The following is a 20,854-nucleotide window of genomic DNA, read 5'->3' as shown; positions in this document are numbered from 1 at the left end:
GCTGACTCCGCCTCAGAAAGCTGGGGCCTCCGGTCGAAGCCTTCTCCCGGTGACTCCCTCCGGGGGGAAGCTCGTTCTTCGTTGTTGGCTCTGGAGGAGCCATGCAGGTTTTGGCTTGGGAAAACCGGGCCGTTGGGGAGACACTCCGGCAGGGCCTGAGCCCGTGGGGGGAGCGTAGGTAAGGCTTCCTCGCGCCGCAGACCCTGAACGGCGGCGGCCAGGGCCTGGACTTGCTGTACCAAGGCGTCAAACTGTTCCGGCTGGACCTGAGGAACCGGGTCCGCCGGAGTTGGAGAATTCTGGACAGAGTGTCCAGGACTTTGCGGGGGACGCCGGGAGGCGTTAGAGGCTCCCTTACTTCTCAACTTCATGACTGCTACTCGGGCCCTTCCTCTAGCGCCAACTGTTGCTGGAAATTGGACCCGAGGGCAATCTTCGGTCGAGGAAAGGGAGCGGCGAGTTCTCACGGCGGGGCGGCGGTCTGTCGGCGAGCGGCGTCCTCCGTCTGGGGACGGTCGGAGAGAAGGGACGGCTGGTCCACGCGGCGAGGCGACGATCCGTCAGCTGGCGGCGTCCTCCGTCTGGGTGCCTGCACACGAGCCGGTGGCCGGATTTTCCGGCGCCGGCCCTCCGACGCTCAAGTCAGGGACGGGGCAAATAGTGTAGAAAGGAGATAAACAGTGTCTGTAGAGTGCATCAATCTTCCCCCCCCTCTCCTGAGAGGCCAAGGCTCCCTTTTATAGGCGGGGGTCGGTTTACCTGCGATGTAACAGGGCGAAGCCGTAGTACGGCTCGGCATGTCATTCGGGTCGGCGCACGGTCAGGCGAATCATTGCACTGATGTCGGCGGTGAGGGCGTCGTACAGCCCGAACTAGCACGCTATCAGGCGAATTATTGCATTGGTGTCGGAGGTATGGCCGAGATCGGAGACTTATCATAGTTGACTAGACTCTGCTGGGCTGATTTGCCGTGAAGAGCTGAGAGTCCGTAGATGACAGGAGCCATGCGCATTTATTGTGGAGTAAGCTGGAGATCCGCATTTATTGTGGAGTAAGCCGGAGATCCGCATTTATTGTCGAGTAAGCCGGAGATCCGCATTTATTGTGGAGTAAGCCGGAGATCCGCATTTGTTGTGGAGTAAGCCGGAGAGTTACAGCGACCATGCGCAATAAATGCCAGAGGGGCGTCAGGGTATGGTCCTCGGCCAGACCTCAGAGGCGCACGGCCGTAGTAGGTGGCTGACAAGAGTAGACCTCGAACATCGGGGTTTTTCTTAGGTCGGAGGTCTCGAGGTCGGACGTTCCGAAGTCGGACGCCGACTTCGGCCGTCCGGGGTCGGAAGTTGTACGGCTTCTTAGGGGCATTTATGTCATTTGGGAAAAAATCTTATTCCGCCCAACAGTAACAAAAGAGAATCTCAATCAACATTGGGAGCATGTTTAATGGTTTTGCCCATCTATATAGAACTGAGTTATTCATGCTTTATACCTACCTTTGTTTCCTGTAAAAACTTCTCCAATTCACTTTTGAAATACAAAAATCTATATTCACTTATTATTATATAAAAAATATGAAAAAAGGTATCAGTTTTTCCAGTGAAAAAGCAAACACTGTCTTACCTCATTATATAGGATAAAATAAAAATTATTTATCAAAAAACTTTTTTTTGTGGCTCTACCCCGTACTGTCCTAGGGATTATCGGCTTATCGAAGAAATTTTTTTACTATTTTTAATGTTTTTGTATCTCAATTAGGAAAACCTAATATGTTCATCTTGAAGCATTCTAAACAAGGGGGCAAACTCCTTGGCTAACATTATAACTTTCAAGGATTGTATGCGTTTAACACCTAACCTGAAAATAATTAGGCTTTTTCAATATTATGCTATGATAGTTGATTAATCAGGATAGTTAATGTTTACGCCTTTTTGCTCCCTGGATCATGTGGAGATGGGCATGCCAAAGAAACTAATTGGTTGACAAAGAGAAGTGACGAGTCTCGTGGCTAGGTTATACGCGGTGTGCTACCGATGTTGAATTAGTCAGAAATCGGATAATTATAGGATGATGATGAAAGTAGCATAGATCCAAATATCTTGACTTTCAAGAATTTTTGCTAACATATCATTACTCGTTTGAAAAAAGATGAATAGAGTGGGATAAGATGTAGGTGATTAGAGCCCTATTGGTAAAATAGTAAAATAGTAAGAAAATTAAAGATAAAGTAAAGGTTATTTTTTAAATATAGTTGATGGATCCAAAGGTTTTCCATTTAGAGTACAGCCACTTATTTATAATAGAGACAATACAATTTTAACCGACCACTTTCATCAACAATCCCCCTCTAGCCTCCATGTCTGGCAGTTCTAGTAACTAACGTCAGCTATCTTCTACTTGCGTCTATCCTAACAGCTAGATTCGGTGCCATCTATCAAACCAATAACCATACTTGCTCAGCCTCAATCATATCACAAAATTTTCTTTCAGCATATGCCATTGTATTTCGGCTTGGTTGTCTTATGCCATAATATTTTCTAGTCGATTTGGCCAACTTTTCTATGATATCTATTGCTCCAACTTTAGTGTCCATCAAGACTTTCAACTAAAACCCTATTAGACTTATCATATTCTAACTATACCACATTGTTGAACAAGAATGTGTCTCTGTTAAGAATATCAAGATATTTTAAAGAGAGATAAAAAGAATATCAAGAGTTGTTGGAGGAAAAAGTCATAATGCTTTAGGTTTTATAAAGTAATGACATCAATGTATGAAATACGTCGTATCATTTGCCGCAAATGCGATCCAACCTGACCGTCGGGTTAACCCAGTACGGGTTGCGTCCGTTTATGGAAATTAAAACGGTCCGATTTTCCCTTCTTTATTCTCACCACATGTTTCCCTCTTGAAACCAATTTAAATTTCAAAACCCTAAATCGATCCATAAATTCCCCTTCTCCCCTCTTCTCTCCTCCAATTCCCATTCCCAAACCCTAATCCCGCTGAAAGCGCTGCATCTTGGGGCGCGATCTCATCTCCAATCCGCGAATCACTTCTCCTCTCTCTCTCTCTCTCTCTCTCTCTCAATCTCAATCTCTCTCCATTTCTTGATCTATGAAGCGCTCCAAGTTCCGAGTGATCAAAGAGGTTTTAGGCTTCTTGGAGGCCGCGCTCATGGGTTGCTTCTTAGCGTGCTTTCGGATCAAAGAAGATGAAGATTGGAGGAAGACTTGTTTGTCAACCAATTCGATCCCTTTCAAGAACAGGGTAAAAAAGAATCTTCTGTTTGATTACGTGATTGCCATGTATATGTATAAATTGAATCATTTTACGATTTTTCTATGGATTATTCAGGATCCTTTGGTTTCTAAGAATCAGCTTGATGTTGTCTCGCTATGCGAAGGTAAAGATCTGATCTTGGCGTCCATGCGTTCGGATTTATACAGAAAGATAACCATTTGTAGATTTCTTGTATTAGAACTGAATTCTTTCTTTTCTTCCCGATTTTCTTATAAATTTTGAAGAGAAAGATTCTCCATGTATGAAAGTTCTTCATCCAAGTTTACAACAAGATTTTGATGAGGACAGCATAAGCAGGGATCTTGAGCATGAGGTGCGGATGGTCAATTATATGGTGCTTGATATTTAGTTTCCAAGATAGTTTATTATATTGTCTATGCTTTTATTTTATTATTTTTTGGCATACATTCTCTTCGTGTTTTAAATATTGATGAATTTTGTCATGATTTCTTATCACCAATCAGCCAGGTGGCACCCTCTGTTGTCTATTGATTTCAAGTGGATGTTGCTTTATGCTTGTATTTTGCTATATTATCAGAGGATATTTATATTGTCATTTGTGATTATTGGTCGCTGGCTATTTTCTTGATATATGTTGATTTATAATGTTGTGTTGCTTGGTTTTAGTGTAACATCTTTTGACTTGTATATGTTAAAGTTTCTATCCTAATCCAAGATAATGATCATATTCACCTTTTCTCCTTCATTTTGGATGTTACATGGTGGTATAAATCGATCTGTTGGTTTGTTGCTAGTATGTTGTTCGACTTTGGAACCGTTCTGCCTTTCCAAAACTACTGGACATCACGCCCTCTGTCTATCAGCTTCCATTCCCCTTTTATCCATCAGGACCCAGTTTCAGCTAAAGCATGTTCCTTTCTGAATCTCTTGGTCACTGAATGCCCCTTTCACTGGGCCGATTGCCTTCTAAATAATTCCAAATTTCATTGGAAAAATCGCTGGTTTCCTGCTCTGACAGAACTCTTTTGCCAAAGCACTTCACACTAACTCCTATTTTTGGTTTATCTACATTGCCCAGCTCGTCACACTTTTGAAGGGTGCTCTTTATATCACTAAGTTGCTCGGATACTGCTGAGAGACTGAATTGTCAATAAGGTGTAAGATGAAAAAACTTGTCTGATATTTTAGAATATGCCAAATCTTATCAATTAGAATATGTCAGAACTCTTTGGTCAGGGCCAATAGAATAGGGCCATATCCACTCCTGAGGCTTTTTTCTACCCTTGCTCCTTGGCTCATAGGTTCTTCATTTGAGTTAGCTCTAAGTATAGCTTCACCCGTGCTTAATTAACAGCTAAAGCATGAGTCATGGGCACAAATGGGATTTTAGATGGATTGTTTTGACTTTTGGGCTGAGGCTGAGCATGGCCATAATTGGGTTTTGATGCGGGATTTCTTTTTGGCTTCTTATGCGACCTTGTTATTGCCGACTCTTGCTGCCTTATCTAGAGGTATTCTCTTGCTCAGCAGCCAACCTACTCCATATCTTCCATTGTTATATCCTCATAACGTACTCTTCTAAGGTTCTTTCTGGGGTATTTCCCAATAGTCATCCTTGGCAACCTTTTTAATATAATTTCAAGATACTTATATGGCCTATATGCTAGCACTTTTTTCATTTGCCTTAAAAAGATGCATAGAATTTCCAATTCAACACTTTATTTTACCGGTCGACATTTCATCCATAAGGTTTACAAGGTAAGCCACACCTCTCTCCCAGGATTTTCTTCACCTTGCTCACGTCCTCCTTGGTTCATTGTGGAGCTTAGCTTCAAATTCAGGTCCATCAATTTTGTTGACTTACTAGAATGTGAGTCACGTGCAGCAAATAAACAGAAGGAAGACTGCCTAGAAGTAAAGAGACAATGGTCCAGTGTTAGAAAAGAATGGGCAGGTAGGTGGAGAAGAAAATGCCAATGTTTGGTAGTTGTCCAATTTATTTGAAGAGTGGGTGTCACTAGCCGAAGGATATAGTCTGGACTAAAGCATTAGTGCGCACTGGAGGGTCAGCAGTTGCATGACTCACATGAATCTGCATCCCCAGTTAAAGATGGTTGGTCATATTGCAGGAAGGGCCTATTTGATTGCAAGAGGGAATCAGTGTACACAAGGAGCTAGCAATGGTGCAACCTGGAGATTACTATATGCAAAAAACGAAAAAACTGATCCTAAAATAAGGTAGCCTTACTTGTAACAAAGGATTAGGGACCACTACAGATGCTAATCTCGTAGCTCACTTCCATATTGGCAATTTCTTAGCAAGGTTTTGGATTTCATCCGAGCCTCATACATGAGAAAGAAGTTTGAAAACTTGGAAATGGTAAATTTAAAAAAAAATTAGAAATCATTGCCATAAGAGAGAGAGTTGAAACATATGCAAACTAGAGAGTAATATAAACAAGAATTATTGTTAAATTTATTTTTCTTGATTAAAATACAAATGGTGAAAGAAGTGAAGACAATTAAACAAAGAATAACTGGACCAACCTCACAAAATTATAAACCTAATATCATGAAGGATAAGGATGAAGCTGGATTTTGGAGCTTTACTGGAACAGCTGAGAGCAGTTGGAAATACTTATGATTTGCAAAAACAAATCAAATTTGTCTGGAAAATGGGCAATCAACAATGAAATGCTTGCTGCTCTTTTGAGGCGCCACGAGGACCTCCAAGGTCACCAGAGGGGGGGAAGGGGAAGGCAATGTGTCTATTCTTATTGGTGGTCACAGTTCCTTTGGTTGTCAGAGGGAGAACGATTGGAACATACACTAGTAACTGTGTTGATTAAAAGATCATTTCAAATGGATTGGTTATGGAAGCTGTGTGGCCACTGGCAACAATGACATGGAGACATGCAATGAAGATTGCTGATAACAGTATAATGACAATCTTCTCCATGGTGATTCAATTTATTGGTGCAGATTCCATATGCTTATTGGAATCTTCTGTGGTAACTTTTCAAAGTGTCTGCAGCAATCTAAAGTGTCTGCAATGGCCCTCTTATGATGATTCTCAGCTATGGTAGCATGAAAAGCGAAAATTACTGGATTGAGTTTATTCATCGTACATGCAGCCTATATACAGACATCTTAAAATCCATTAGCATATTTGCATTTGTAATGCACTTTATCACCTACTGTTCCAATTCATATAATGAATACAACAACACATGGACAATTTAGTAGACATGCATGCTGTAGAGTATATGCACATGGTTATGCTGCTGCACCATCCCTTGACATATATGATTGTACATATATTTTAACTTTTACATGCTTGATATGCTGTCAAAGTAACTTTTGCTGATATGCTTTGTGCAAGAGTATATTGATTGTATGCACCAAGCTTATAAACAATTATGTCCTTATTTGGAGTAGAGCTGATCATGGGTCGGGCTTGGGCACAAAAAATGTCAAATTTTAAGTAGGCTCGGCCCAAAGTCTGACTAAAAAAGAATATAATTTAGGCCTGAGGCTCGGCCCATTATCAGCTCTAATTTGGAGTCATGCAGATTATTTTTACTGGTTTTCCTTGTTATAAGTGAATGTGATAGGGATATTTCCTTCAGAGACTGTCTATTCACTCCAATAGTTGCTCAGTTTTAATTCTTATGGTTCTTGTTCATACTTACGTACTCTTCTCATTCTGGATGTCATTAACATATACAAGATAAGCGTGGAAGATAAATGAGTATATAAAGATCTCTTTTTTTATTTTTTCCCTTTATCCTTTTCTTTTTTTGATGACTAGATCCTTTTTAAAGTGCAAGTACTATATTTTTTTTGATTGAGTAGGCAAATATCCAGTCTTGTCTTCATCTGATATATGCAAAAGTAGATTGGTGGCTTGTATCTACCATAAAACAAAGCCAAATACTTCCATTTCACTAGAGAATTCATGACATGAATCTCAGTGTTCTGGTGTTATTTTTGTTACAAAAGAGAGTAAAAAATTTAGACACGCACTGGGCATCCTGCACCACCATCCATGCCGGTTTTGTTAATTTTTTCTAGAGCATTATCTTTCTTTAATGGGTGTTTGCAGTATTACACTAGAGAAGAACTACTTATTCATGATTTTTTTGGATGTCTGATACATCTGGGGTGTTACTTGGAATCTTTGATCATTTACTATATCTTTTAAATTTTTCTCTCCATTTATGGTAAAAGCTTGGTTTTAAGTGTTATGATGTTCAAATTTTTGAACATTGACATTTAAAGAACTGAATTGCTGATTTATTCATTGACCAGGCCAAATATCTGAAGTCTTGTGGTGCACTACTTGAAACTCCTGCTGAAATCCGGACAGCATCAGGAAAAATAATCATTCAAACTCCTCAAGAGGATGATGTACATTTGGATTTCCATTCCTGGCTTCCTGCAGCATCTTGTAAGAAACTTCAGTGGGATGAACAAGTGAATCCGATTTCTGATTCTCCAACACATGTGGATAATTCAGATTATCTGGAACACATATCTAGAGGGTAAAATTTCTTCATTTCTCTTCCCACATTAAAACAGCCATAAAACCTTAAATGACGATTCTTGTTTATCCTGTTTGATTTTTATGCAGCTGTAACTCTGATGAACGTCAGATTTTGGCAAAGGTTGTGCAATGTGAGGAAATTAAGCATGTATCTGCAGTTGAGTCAATTGTTGAATCAGCAATGTTGGATATTTCTCCATCTAAAGCTGACAGCAAGGTTGCAGTACTTGGTTCTAATGATTCACCTTATCCAACACCATTGAATTTAACTGATGAAATGCAGACTCCTGGAACACTTCATCCAACCAAGCAGGAGAATATCAGAACTTGGAAGAATGGTAGGATTCGAACACAGTATGTGTATCCTGTTTTAAGGCATGTGGAGAACTTATCCCACTGGAAGGCACTGAGAGAAGAGCCTTCTCTTATTCAATCAGCTGATCATTCTGAGCAAGAAAAGAAATTTCCCAGTCCAGATTTTACAGGGAGAGCACAGCCGATTTCATTCACTCCAGCGCCTACATATTCAAAATTGTTTGAATCTGCAAGCTTCTCTTGTCCAAATGAAAAGATAAACCAAGTCCAAAACAGAGGTTCTAGAGAGGAACCTGTCCATGATAAAAGTCTGAGTAGCCCGGCCCTACTTTTCAAAAGTGCTGATCAACTGAACTCCAATGTGGACACTCCAGAGCTTGTTATTTCAAGCTTATCTCAACAGCTGAAGCCTCCATTTCCAGAGGAAGAAATAGGGAACAGCAAGAATATTACAAAGGAAAAACCCCATTCTGAAAAGAGTTATGATGCAGGCAGGCCTATTATTGGAATTGTTGCTTCACAATGGAATGCTGATGAGCTCTCCTGTATCTCACCCAAGTGGTGGGATGGAAATGGAATTCCAAATACAACAACAAAGTATAAGGAGGTACACTTTTCTATTTCCTGATTTTTTTTCACTCCATAGTGATGCAAAGGTTAATACTGGATTCTTTATCAGGATAAAAAGGTTAGTTGGCATGCAACCCCATTTGAAGATAGACTAGAAAAGGCTTTATCAGATGAGAAACTTCTCTCCAAGAGGTCTGTTTTCTCCTATTAATTTAACACCGGATTCATGTTGCATATGTACCAAAGAGGTCCTATCATTTTTGCTATGCTAGTTTGTTTTACTTTAAGCTTGTGGTTTTCAGGAAGCTTCTTAATGGGAGACCAACTGAGTTTGAGAATGATGGCTAGGAAAAAAAAATAAAGCAGTTTTCTAAGAAAGCTCAGTTACTCACAAAGCCTTCTTAGGATTTCTTTGCATGGCAAGTTAGCTATTGAGCGTATGCATCGCTGACAAGCATTGTTATGTTGCATATTGATTAGTCCTAAGAAGTTAGCTCGGTTACCTGCAGCCATTCTCTGAATTGCTGCTCATGGAGCGACCAGGTTGTCGCTTCCAATGTATAAATGATCCTTCTCTTTTGAATGGTTAACTGAATAGTTGTAATATGTCTCTCAAGTTTCTAGACTGTTTGTCAATATTTCCTTCTGGGTCCGGAGAACTTCAATTGCTGATTAGTTTGTTTCTGGAGATTGCATTTGCTGATAGGCATATAAAATATAATGGACTGCAGGGGGTCCGAGCCTAATGATTTTCTTCCCTGAGAACAGCTGGCTATGATGCTTCTTTTTCTTTTTTCATAGGTTTTCCATGGTTTTTTTTTTCTCTTAAAACACTGTGTACATGATTACCTGTTCCTTGGAAAGGATAAATTCTATGGATCTTTCTTACTTAACAGCATGAAGTGATGCATGCTCGATCTGACTAATAACAACTTTCAAATGTTCCTCTTTTCCTTAAAAAGATTAACCGTTGTGGGTGTTGAATTTTTTTCTATGACAAGCGCCTGTTGTTCACTCTTGAGTATCTATTTACTATTTCATCTATGGTAGGTCAGATGGTAAGAAACTCCTTTAGGATATCTCCTCGAACTGTCCAATTAGCTTCAGATGTTAAGTGGGTGATAAACAGTTGTCGAGAAGTGCAGGAGTGCTTATGAATTAACTGAGCTCTTTCTTTTTCCTTCAAATTCGATTGCTGAACAACCAATTAATTGTTATCTTGTACCATTAACTGGTGATAAAGAGCATAATCACCGAGTTTCTTCCTTGTCGTTCTTGCATCCTCATGAAAACAACGGACCATTGCTTTTGCTTCGATTGCATTCCACAAATTTGCTCGTTTATATTCTTGTCATTGAATGTCAATATTTTGGAAAGCAGATCAAATGATCAGGTGGACATGTCTCGTGAAACTGTTGGGCTGGAGTTTGCCAATCATGGAACTGATGGAAGTTGTCAAACTTGCTCGAAGAGGGGAAAGTTCGATCTGTATATGTTTGCTTCAACGTGCAAACTCGTGTAATGACAACTAAAGAGGTGAGGTGGAGCTTGCCCAAATGGTCGCATCTCTATCATCATGCCAGAACATGGCCGTGCTACCGGGCATGACATGGCCGTGCTATTACGGGTACAACCTACAATAATACGAAGTCAAATATTTTATTTAACTTCCCATTTTTTTTAATAAAATAATAAATAATAGTCTAATTTTATTATTTATTAAATATAACTAATATTGCACAGCGTCAGAATCCACGTATAAATTTTAAATCCATAATCTTCAATATTGCACAGTGTCTAAATCCCGATATAAATTTTAAATAGTGCTTAACAGTAAAACAATCATTGAATTATTATTTTATAATAAATTATGAGTTTTATAATACCGTATGCTTAATCTTTGATTTTAAAAAAACATGAAATCATCAACATTTAATACTAATTTTGTATTTTCATAAGTGAAAATTTAAAAACTAATAATTAGTGTTATGGTCACAAGTTCAAAAACTAGTAAGGAGTATAAGATTTACTTACCTCTTTTTTCTTAGAATATCGGGCTTTGCTCGGCGACTCCACTAGATCTATTTGAAATATTAACAGCAAAATTAATTTCTAAATGATAACTTTAAATAAATAATTCGAGAAGATTTGAACGAGCATACGATGGTTTCATGTGGGTCAGGTCTACACGTTTCGCTCAATGAATTAGATTCAATCAGACCAAGGTCAATCAACATGGTTAATCATTGAGGGTTTTAAGGACGTTCAATAGGGTCAGGGTGATCGTCTAGTAGGCAGCCTAAGCACCAAGGCAAATTAGGATCGTTTGCAAGGGTCAACTTGGATTCCTAAATCAAGTCGATGGAACTCGGTTCATGGATCTATGGGTCTTTTGAAAGAGAAAAAGAGCAAGATGAGAGAGAAAGAGAAGGATAGTTCTCTCCTCTTCTTTTCTTTTTTTTTTTTCTTCTTTCTTGGCAAAACAGAGAAGGAAGGCAGTTGGTGGCTGTGATCATGGTAGTCCGACAAAGTGACAACCAATGGAAGGGTGGTGGCAGCGGAAAGTAGCCGACGGTGGTAGTCGGCTAGCCAAATTCAATTTAAAAATAAGGCCGAGAAGGGGGTTTATTGGCTCGGTCATTCTCGAATCCGAGCCCGCTTGCTGGCGGTTGGAGGTCTAGCTCCGACTCAAGCAGATGTAGGAAGGGACTGGGGCTCTCGGCGACGAATGCCGATGGCAGTGGTGGTCGAAGAAGGGAAACGAACCGGTAAAAACAGGAGAGTTGAAATCCATCCAATTTTCAACGAATTTCTCCATTGACGATGGTGGTTTAAGGTCGTGAAAGAAAGAGAATAAAGGAAAAGAAGGTAAGGGCCTTACCTTGGCTCCGGTGAGTTCTCCGGGCTCGATTTCCGACGGGCACAATGATAGGCAACCACGAACTTCAACGGAAAAAAAGAGAGCATGGAGCTCGATAATTGTTGGTGAAGGAGAAAGAAGGGTAGAGAGGCAAGCCTCCCTTGGCTCTTGGAAGTTGACTCCCACAGAGTGGGACGGAGAAAAAGACTTCCAATGGGAGCCTCTCTCTCTATTTGTCTTTCTTTCTTTCTATTTTATGGGAGCTTGGGCTGGGCCAAGCTTGGGTTAGGCCGGTCAAGCAGATCAGGCCTTGATGAGGCCATCACACCCTCTTTTTCTCCTCCTCTTTCCTAAGGTTTCTATGACTGGCATCTATAGGTGATGGAAAGTGGCCAATCAATCTTTATGTTCAGAAGCAACATGGAATAATTGATAGGGAATGTGTTCATGCAACTACAAAATTTTCTCGCAATGTGTAGCCCTCTCTCGGTAGATGCCTTCAGAGGCTACTAATTTGTTTCTCAATCTGTTCTTTAAAGAAATAATTTTTTGTGTACTTGGCAGTTGATCTAAGCTCCTTATTGAAGATAATCTTCATAAAACATATTGATTAATACTGTGGTTGTGCTCTATGTTATTGCCAATTAGAGTGCAAGTTGTAATTCTTTCTTCTGAAGAAAGATGATTAAAATAATAATAATAATAATAATCGGACACTTAAGCTTTAAAGCTTGTGCAAAAGGAATGGTACATGCTATAGTATTTGGAAGCAAAAGAAACACTCCCTTTTTCGAACAAAAAATGACAAATCATTTTTCCGTGTAAGAAGGCTCCTCTACCTATTTATGCATAGATGGTTTGAATAAATTTAGAACCTTCCCTTAGGAGGTATCCTTTTTGCCTTTTTCTCTTAAAAAGTCGGGGATTTGGGGCTCATGCAATCCTTCATTGCCAAGAAATAAAGAAATGAGTCTCCCATATGTGACAATTGCAAAGTTGGATAGATTCTCTTCTTTCCCCCCTCCTTGTTTCAATTTTCTTATTTTTTGTTTTTCATTTTTTATTCTTCTTCCTCCTCTTTTTATTTTTAATTCTTTATATTTTTATGAATCCTCATGATGAATACCATTTGCAAAGAACTTTGATTAAAGCGATGAGAATTTTTTATTTTTCCTGATCTCCTATGTTCTCAATCGAGTTGAAATGAGGAATAATCTCTAGACCCAAACCCAAATAAATGGAACAATAACTTGCTACTCTCTGGATTTCAGGCAGCCAAGAATTATGGAACTAAACTAGCAAAACCACGACTCTTTTTCTCTTCTACGCTAATACACAATTATGGAAGATGCTGCGCATGATGTATACAAGCAGATATACATACACATAAAATACAGGTCACTATCCCTATTACATTCACCTGTTTGTAAATCCATTTTGACTATTTTTTGGGGGGAAATGGATTATAAGCAAAATCTTCTATTATCTGTAGTTCTATCTCAAACTGCCACTTCATCTGCAACTCAGGGCAGGTAATTTATAACATCTCTTTAGGTTAAGAAAGAAGATTCCAGGTTGAGCTTTTTTTCTTTTTTCTCCTCAACTAATCAATAGATGGATAAACTTCTTGCCCCACCTGAAGCCATCTCTCCTTGCCATTCTTTTCTTCTCCATCCTCCATGATGCAGTCCTCATATCTTAACAGAACACCAAATAGAATCTTCCCCTGCTTCCATGAAGATGACATTATTTCATTCAGGAATGCAAAAAATTGATAAGCTGCAGATTGTGACACTATAATATCTCTAAATAAGTCATGAACATACTCTGATTAATTGTTTTAGTATTGTGCATCTTTTTCTTTTTTTTTAATCTTAGTTATCTAAAAATAATTAACTGGATCATGACTGACTGACTGACCTGCACTCGTCTATACGAAGCTAATGTTGCCAAAGGTTCCTTCAATTTTCGCACTTGTCCGGATTGCTGATCAAGATTAATCATCTGACAGCGGTTGCATCCACCCAATGACTGAAAAGGAGCAGCACACCTGTAACTTAGTAATGTCCAATATATTGAACTATGATATCAATAGACTTCATAGCATATGATTTAGAACAGAATTAGATTTAAGAAACCATTCCCAAGAGGTGTTGAAATTAAGATTGGTATTCTAAATTAGTGTTTCCTAATAAACAGTGAATCATCGTACAATAGAATTAAAAGTTAAACAGAAAATATGCAGACACCACTAGGATGGTTAAGATGGTCCGCCAAACAGACCCGAACTGACATGTTCAGGGTGTACCGATCTAGACTAGCATGGTAGCAGATCAGTTTGGGGGGTTGGCTTAGTAAAGGGTCTGAACTAGGCCAAACAGGTCCGAACTATGCCAAACAGGCCTGAACCAAGTGCAACCTCCTAGTTCTGCCGATGTAGAGCAGCTCAAGGTGGTTTGGGCCCCTTTTCCTTTTTCTATTTCCTTTCTTTCTTCCTTCTTTCCCTTTTTTTTCTTTTTTTCCTTCCTTGCTATTCTCCATTTCTTTTTTTTTTCCTTTTATTCTTCTTTCCTTCATTTCTTTCTTTCCTTTTTTCTTCTTCTTTCTTTCTTTCTTTCCTTCTCTTCTTTCTTCCATCATTTCTTTCTTTCCTTTTTCTTCTCCTTCTTCCCTTTCGTTTCTTTTCTTCTTTCTTTCCTCTTTCCTTTCCTTATTCTTTTCCTGTGGATGGGTACATTATACACGGAATAAAATGCCATAACATTATTCAATAAAGCTGCATTATCAAACATGAATAATACACGGAATCACTACATGTTACACTCTTTCAGAAGTATTTGCAACAGCAGAATCAGCTTCCAGCATGACATCTTCATCCAACTCATAATTTTAAATTTACAAACCACTGCCCTCCATTTACTCTCTTATATCCAATAGTATCTGTCCTTACTTACCTCTCTGTCAACACCTATAAGGTCTTAGTAACATTTAGACAGAAATGAATATACGCAATTTATTTTCTTATATGGAGAAAGCATGTTATTGATTATGCACTACTTCACTCTCAAGAGAATAGTCCATTATTAAACAACCTTCAGAGAGAATAGACTAGAAAAATAACTCTTAATACCATTTTTTTTTTGTAACTTATGTCATAAAGCAAGACACAAAATTCAGGTTACATAAAGAAAATTGTCATGCAGGAACCTCAAATCCTTACAAAAGAAAAAAAAAAAAGCTCCGCCCACATACATAGGCATAAATCAAACTGCTTCATGCAGAAAAGAGAGAAAAGGACAAAATCAGATAGAGTTGTTTAAAGTTTAGTTCTGCCACACAAAGAAACAAAACCTTGTGGATGGACTTATTTCAAATTGATCATTTTATTTTCAAAAGACAATGAGCAATTATAGAGACTTTGCTATTACACATTGATAAGTCCATAGCAAAACTGTGGACCTTAGGTTAACATATTGAACTAGTTTCACATTAGACGTAAATTAATTTTATTTGCATCGTGTTTCTTCACAGGGAAGGAATCTGTGTTTGAAGCTTGCTAAGTAGCAAAACATGGACTAGTTTGTAAGAAAAAATTGAGATGCTTATATTCAGTTTGTAAGAAAGAATTGAGATGCTTATATTCAGCTAAAAGAAAAATAACATGAACGTCCTTATGGATAGGAAGTGCTAGACCACCAAGACACATGCAATCATACATGCTTTGCTTAAGAAAAACAGACAAGCTTTGATGTAAATGTTGATAATTAGTTTCATATTTTAGTTTTCAGATTATTAAGTTGCTATTATATTGCATCAAGAGTAGGGTTTTGCACAATTTAGAGCCCAGGATTCTCTTTTTTAAGTGTTTGTCGTTGCATAGTAGGGTTTTCTAAGGTTCTCTTGCATCAGAAAAATGAAGAAGAATGAATAATCACTATCTGATATATCTACTCTGATCCAGTGTGGCAGTAAAGTGTGCGGGGGCATGCTCAGGACATGTGTAATCAAATATAGGGAAAAAGCAGCTTTATACTTTCTAAGAAGGGTTCTATGGAACTTACAGTAAAGTGTGCCTCTCCAATTTGCAGGCTTCTCCAGCTGTCTTCAACATATGGCTTTGCTCCTGAAATAATAAGATTGGGACGGAATCTCATTGCATCAACAAGCACTGGCTGCCCTGAACCAGAGTAATCTTTCTGCATATCTGCTAGAAGAAAGAGAAACCGACATTTCTTAAGTAGCTAACACAAATGCAGACAATAAATATACCAAATTTCAAGTAATCACAAGTTTGCACATCAACCAATCGCTGAGCACTTCCAAATCTATGGAAGTGGCAATAAGACAGAATATCACATAATACATCACTTGGATCATGAAGGACATTATTATTTCAACAAAAGCTCTACTAAAGAGATATACATAGGCCATCAGAAGAAAGAGACACTGAAATAACTCAACAAGACTAGCTGAATCAACCTCTGCTTGTTGGCTATAGCCGATTATGCTTGGTGGAATGACTAGGAGAATAGATAAGTTTCAATTGATTTGTAGATCTCCCTAAAAAGTACTATGCGAGGTTTGCAGGTGAGCTTTTAAAAGGATGCATTCAATGCATGAAGGTGCTTAAAGAAGAAAAGATGTACTACAACTTGTAGTACGAATGATGAAACCTTCCTGATCATTGAGCTGTATTAACTCTTGTAACTGGAAATGGAAATACTGTGATATATGTGATATGCAGATCATGTCATGGCAATTAACCACATAAACTGAAGGAGAATACTGGATAGAAGAGACTAAAACACCAGATGAACCAGAATAGGAAGTCATATGCAACTTTGATGAAAACTGTACCGAAAAGGACTTGTAACTTACTAATTCTTGTTTCATATATTTTTTTTCCGAACATAGATGCAAGTTACTACAGAGCCGACTTAACATGTATGAGCTTGGCCTGGAAGCATGGAGTCTAAGCATGAGGTGATTTGTAAAGAGCAAAGCAAGTTCAATTTATTGACACCTCTAGCTCTTAAAGTGCACGGAAAATTTATGAACAATTAATCAATGTTATAGAAAAGAAAAAAAGCAGGACTTTACAATAACCATCTAAGCTGTAAAGTTACAGGCCAAGAAGTAAAACTAGAAAGGAAAGAAACGCATACTTGAGTTTAACCGGCTGTTTAGATCATGAACACTATCCTCCGATATTAATAAGATCTGTGCTTCATTAACAAAAGTTAATTTGCTCTCACTATCCCTGCATTGGCCTTCTCTACCAACCTTGTTCATGCACGAACGTTTCTTGGAACTTGAACATCGCACAAAGGTACAAGGACGAGCAATGGCTTCCGTGAACCACATATTGACCTCATCATCATAAGTCATCACTTCATATCTGGTTTCAGATCGAAATTTCGAATGGATTGAAATAATGATTCATATATGACCAAACTTTGAAACTCAATCTCTTATGACTTGAAGCATTTTGCCAAAAATTACAAGCACATACAAGTAGACCTGCCTAAAAAGCAATGAGGGCAGAGAGCATCAAAAGATTAAAGACATGACATGGCATTATACCTTCAGAGGCATGCTATAATTCCTCTAAATCATTAAAAGTAAGACACATGTTCCCCAACTAGGGTAAAAACTAATGTCTTAGGGCATTAAGCATTTGGAGGATCTTAACATCAACAACATGCTGCCAGTTCCAAAAAACCACTTTTTATGTCTAATATGTAGAGATGATACAAACTATAGATGTTAGTTTGCAAAAAAAAAAACATGGAAAAAAATGAATTCTATCAAAAGAAAAATGATTAAAGATTCATGAACCAACTTTTAATCAAACAATCTCTTAGCAAAAAGAAGACAAAATGAAGCATAAAGTTTTCAATCGATATGATTTGACTTACCAATAAATAAGCAATGAAATTCAAATAAGAGTACGGCCTACAAAGATTTTGCAGATCTCTAGTAATCTTGGCATATAATTTAAACCCTCAACTTTTTTCCCCTTCCTTTTTATATATATATTTTTGGGGGCGAGAAGAGGGGAATGGATTAAGAAGAAACAAGTTGGCATCCCACTTTACAATCAATACAAAGGTTTCCAAAGTGGTCCAATGGCATTAAACACTATGAGGTCCTCAGGCATTTTTAACTGAATGATTAAGTAGATCGATAAACTTTATAAAGTACTAAAAAAACCATTTTACATCTAAGTAATAATTATATATATATATACACACACACACACACACACTATTAAATGCAATTACTTTCTTGTTTGGAATTTATTTATTGACCAAATGAGTGTAAGCTTGTTATCAACCAAGTCTTGCTGAACCGATACCGGGGTTGTAGCAGCTGGCTACCAGTTTAGTACGTACGTACTGTACCAACCTGAGGTGTACCAAAAACAGGGGGAGATGGGGGGGGGAGTGGGGAGAGGTAGAAGGAGAGGGAGGAACAAGGGAGGGAGAGTTCATGAATTGAAATTTCACATTGAGGGTTCTAGATCATCACCACCTAAAGAAATGGAAAGGAAATAAGAGGTTTTAGTATATCCCATCTATGATGTTTCACAAAGTGGTCTTGCAGTGTGATATCATACCCATTCCATATTACAGCATAAGAAAACATCACGTTCCATATAATTCAAACGAGTATATGACCTATTATACTTTATAAATGACCTGAAGCAAACCCTTGGTAAATTTAATAAGCTCATCATAATTCATAAGACATATGGACTATTATTGTTATAATCCATTTGATAAAACAAGTCTGTCTTACCGTATTCAAAACTCATGCAATATGAGTCTCTTGTTTGAACCTTGTATTTATGTAACTCAAAGCTCATCTGTCATTCTGTATGTTTCTAGTAATCTCAGTTTGGAATCAATAATTGCTAATAATTGTTAAAAATTCTGTGTTCCTTAAAAATTTCTGTTTTTACCAATATATAATCTATATTTCTACAAGTGGTAGTGATACATGATGGTGGCAATGATGATGGCAACAATGATGTTAAAAATTCTGAGTCCCTTGAGAATTCTATTTTGACTAATATATGGTCCAGATTTTCTTCAAGTGCGTCACATTTCACTATAGTTCTTGCTGTCAAACATTGCCTTCCCTCTACGCATATAGTCTCATAAAAGCTTGGGGCAAAAGCTTGGAGATTTTGCATTTTGAAGGCACGAGCAAAAATATTGTAATGAGTAGCATTTATTTCCATTCCAATTCAATTCCCCTTTGTGGTGCGCACTATACATGCCTTGAATCATGCCATACCGACACTAGGCATGTGCTAGCACGAAAAGATTGCAACTAACCAAACAAACATGCAACAGAAAATCCTTTTATAAGTGCATCAGATAATACTTTAATTGGTTACTGGTGAAAACCAGACATGTTCTGAACAAGGATTGCCATGCGTGCTCATGACAGTTCATGCCGTTCAGAATGTAACAAGCTAGTGTTGGACTGGTACATGGCATGCTTGTGATCCAATTTTTGCTGCTAGAGCATGCCCATCACTAACACAGCACAGCTCAGCCATATATCAGAATGCAATACTTAAAACCTTGGTGTTCACCATTTAATCATGATGTCCTGATCCATCCTTATAATATCTGCACTACATTAATTTGGTGGAAGGCCCTAATATCCATGATATTAAGGGCTTTCTTCCCAGCGATATGAGAATTATGATTCAGTCTCACCCAAAAAGGTAGCGAAGATCAAGTGTATCACTTATACTTCAACTCTCCTATTTTCCTTCTTTTACATGTGATTTCTTTTCTCATTGGCTAGTTCATTTTGCATAAGATTGGCTTTTTCTTCGTCTCTCAACTAGAACATCATTCCATTAGGCAATCAGGATGTAGCTAACCAAGGCTCTGTTTGCTCCTTCAACCTGCATAAAGAAGCAGTTTTCTTAACTTCATGGTTTTGGCTTATTTACTCTCTTGCATTAGATTTACATCCAATACTCCACATATTACATTTTTACACAATTAGTTACTTGTTTATTTAGTTAGCATTATCCATCTCCTCTCTTTTTATTTTCCATTTACTTTCTTTTCATTGGAACATCTGAAGAGACTTTAAAATTCATGAGGCTAGTGTAGTAATTGAGAATGAGTAGAGGGTGCTGATCCCATCCCTCCTTTTAAGAAGAATTCTAACCCACTTCTCTTCTTGCCGGACCACTGCTCCTCTATCCTCCATTTGGTTTCCTTTTTCTTTTACAAAAAAAAGGTTGATGAATCCTTTCCTCCCTAGCTCATAATTTGGTTGCAAATAGAATGCTACTAACATATTTGGTTTCAGATAGACTTGGTTCTATTTATGTGCAGTCTGTCCATATCTCAGCTTTTCTCCTTAGCTCCTTAGCTTTCATGGTGAGGCCTCCTGTCCTTTTGAGGGGAGCTATGTCTACAAATTTTCAACTGTCTGGTACAAGTTAATTTGAACTTCTGTAAAGGTTATGAATTGGTTATACATGCATATATTACTTTGTGTACAACATATTTTTTTTGTTTTGCACATATAAATGAGCCAAGATATATACACTACACATGAAAAATTTGATATGAAGCACCAAATGCATGCATGCAATGCAAATGTATCCAATACTGTTACTTCAAAGTAATTTTACATGTCAGTAAAAAATAACAATAAGTACTGTAATCATGCAAAAGACAATATTCAAAAATAATTATCCAACCAATCATAATTGTATAAATATTGGCAGATTGATCTCACAGAGACAACAAATAAAATATGCTAAAATACATAAGGAATGCATACCTTTGACCATAGGCATTCATTTCCTCCATTTCCCTAAATGAATTCTTTGCAAGAGAAACTTGCAATTTCTCTTTACAGCGTGGTGATTCTAGAAACAGCTTTCCCTGCTCTAAATCAACAAATGTACGGATATTGCACATTTCAGGTACCTGCAAATGAAATTCTTATAAATTTGACATCGAAAGTGAAATGCTCTTAAGAAATAAAAGTGATTCTTATCATTTAAGTCAAAAAGAAGAGGAAAAAAACTTGCACATGTATCTGCAAATACACAATATACATAACAGCAACAAAACATAACCTGACAATTACTGAAAGCAACTCTATGAAGCAACAAAAATGGCTCATATGACAAACACATAAAACAAATGTCATGTAGTAAATGCATAAGCACATAAAGGAATACATAAAAACACACATACATGATGCATGCTTGTCTACATGTACGAATATATATTATGTATGTTAAATGATACTT

The 20,854-nt window shown here is 37.9% G+C and overlaps 2 protein-coding genes across 9 annotated transcripts in view; one reads left to right on the top strand and one right to left on the bottom strand.

Annotated features, from left to right (window-relative positions):
- Window positions 1-2,976: 2,976 nt before the first annotated feature.
- LOC103722372 (protein JASON) lies at window positions 2,977-9,458 on the top strand. The gene is made up of 7 exons (XM_039129754.2): window positions 2,977-3,268; window positions 3,356-3,404; window positions 3,526-3,614; window positions 7,574-7,806; window positions 7,896-8,730; window positions 8,803-8,885; window positions 8,996-9,458. Exons 1-7 carry the CDS (start codon window positions 3,116-3,118, stop codon window positions 9,039-9,041), a joined length of 1,488 nt encoding a protein of 495 aa, XP_038985682.2. The 5' UTR covers window positions 2,977-3,115; the 3' UTR covers window positions 9,042-9,458.
- Window positions 9,459-12,849: 3,391 nt separating this feature from the next.
- ABA3 (molybdenum cofactor sulfurase (LOS5) (ABA3)) overlaps window positions 12,850-20,854 on the bottom strand; it is a 53,383-nt gene continuing 45,378 nt past the window's right edge. For 5 of the 8 annotated variants that reach the window (XM_008812902.5, XM_088708308.1, XM_026810504.3 and 2 more), the window contains 5 exons: window positions 20,377-20,525; window positions 16,719-16,951; window positions 15,615-15,760; window positions 13,474-13,584; window positions 12,850-13,279 (listed from right to left, as the gene is read on the bottom strand). In XM_008812902.5, coding sequence (XP_008811124.3) covers window positions 13,157-13,279; window positions 13,474-13,584; window positions 15,615-15,760; window positions 16,719-16,951; window positions 20,377-20,525 — 762 coding nt within the window. In that variant the 3' untranslated portion in view covers window positions 12,850-13,156. The remainder of the gene's footprint in view (window positions 13,280-13,473; window positions 13,585-15,614; window positions 15,761-16,718; window positions 16,952-20,376; window positions 20,526-20,854) is intronic. The other 3 variants (XM_008812904.5, XM_088708309.1, XM_088708310.1) reach the window with 1 other exon arrangement.

Source organism: Phoenix dactylifera, chromosome 12 (assembly GCF_051530095.1).
Source record: "Phoenix dactylifera cultivar Ajwa chromosome 12, Ajwa_hap1_PhDact_Kaust_v1.1, whole genome shotgun sequence".
NCBI classification, from domain to species: Eukaryota; Viridiplantae; Streptophyta; class Magnoliopsida; order Arecales; family Arecaceae; genus Phoenix; species Phoenix dactylifera.
Note: the sequence above shows the minus strand (reverse complement) of the source record. Positions and strands in the feature narration are given on the sequence as shown.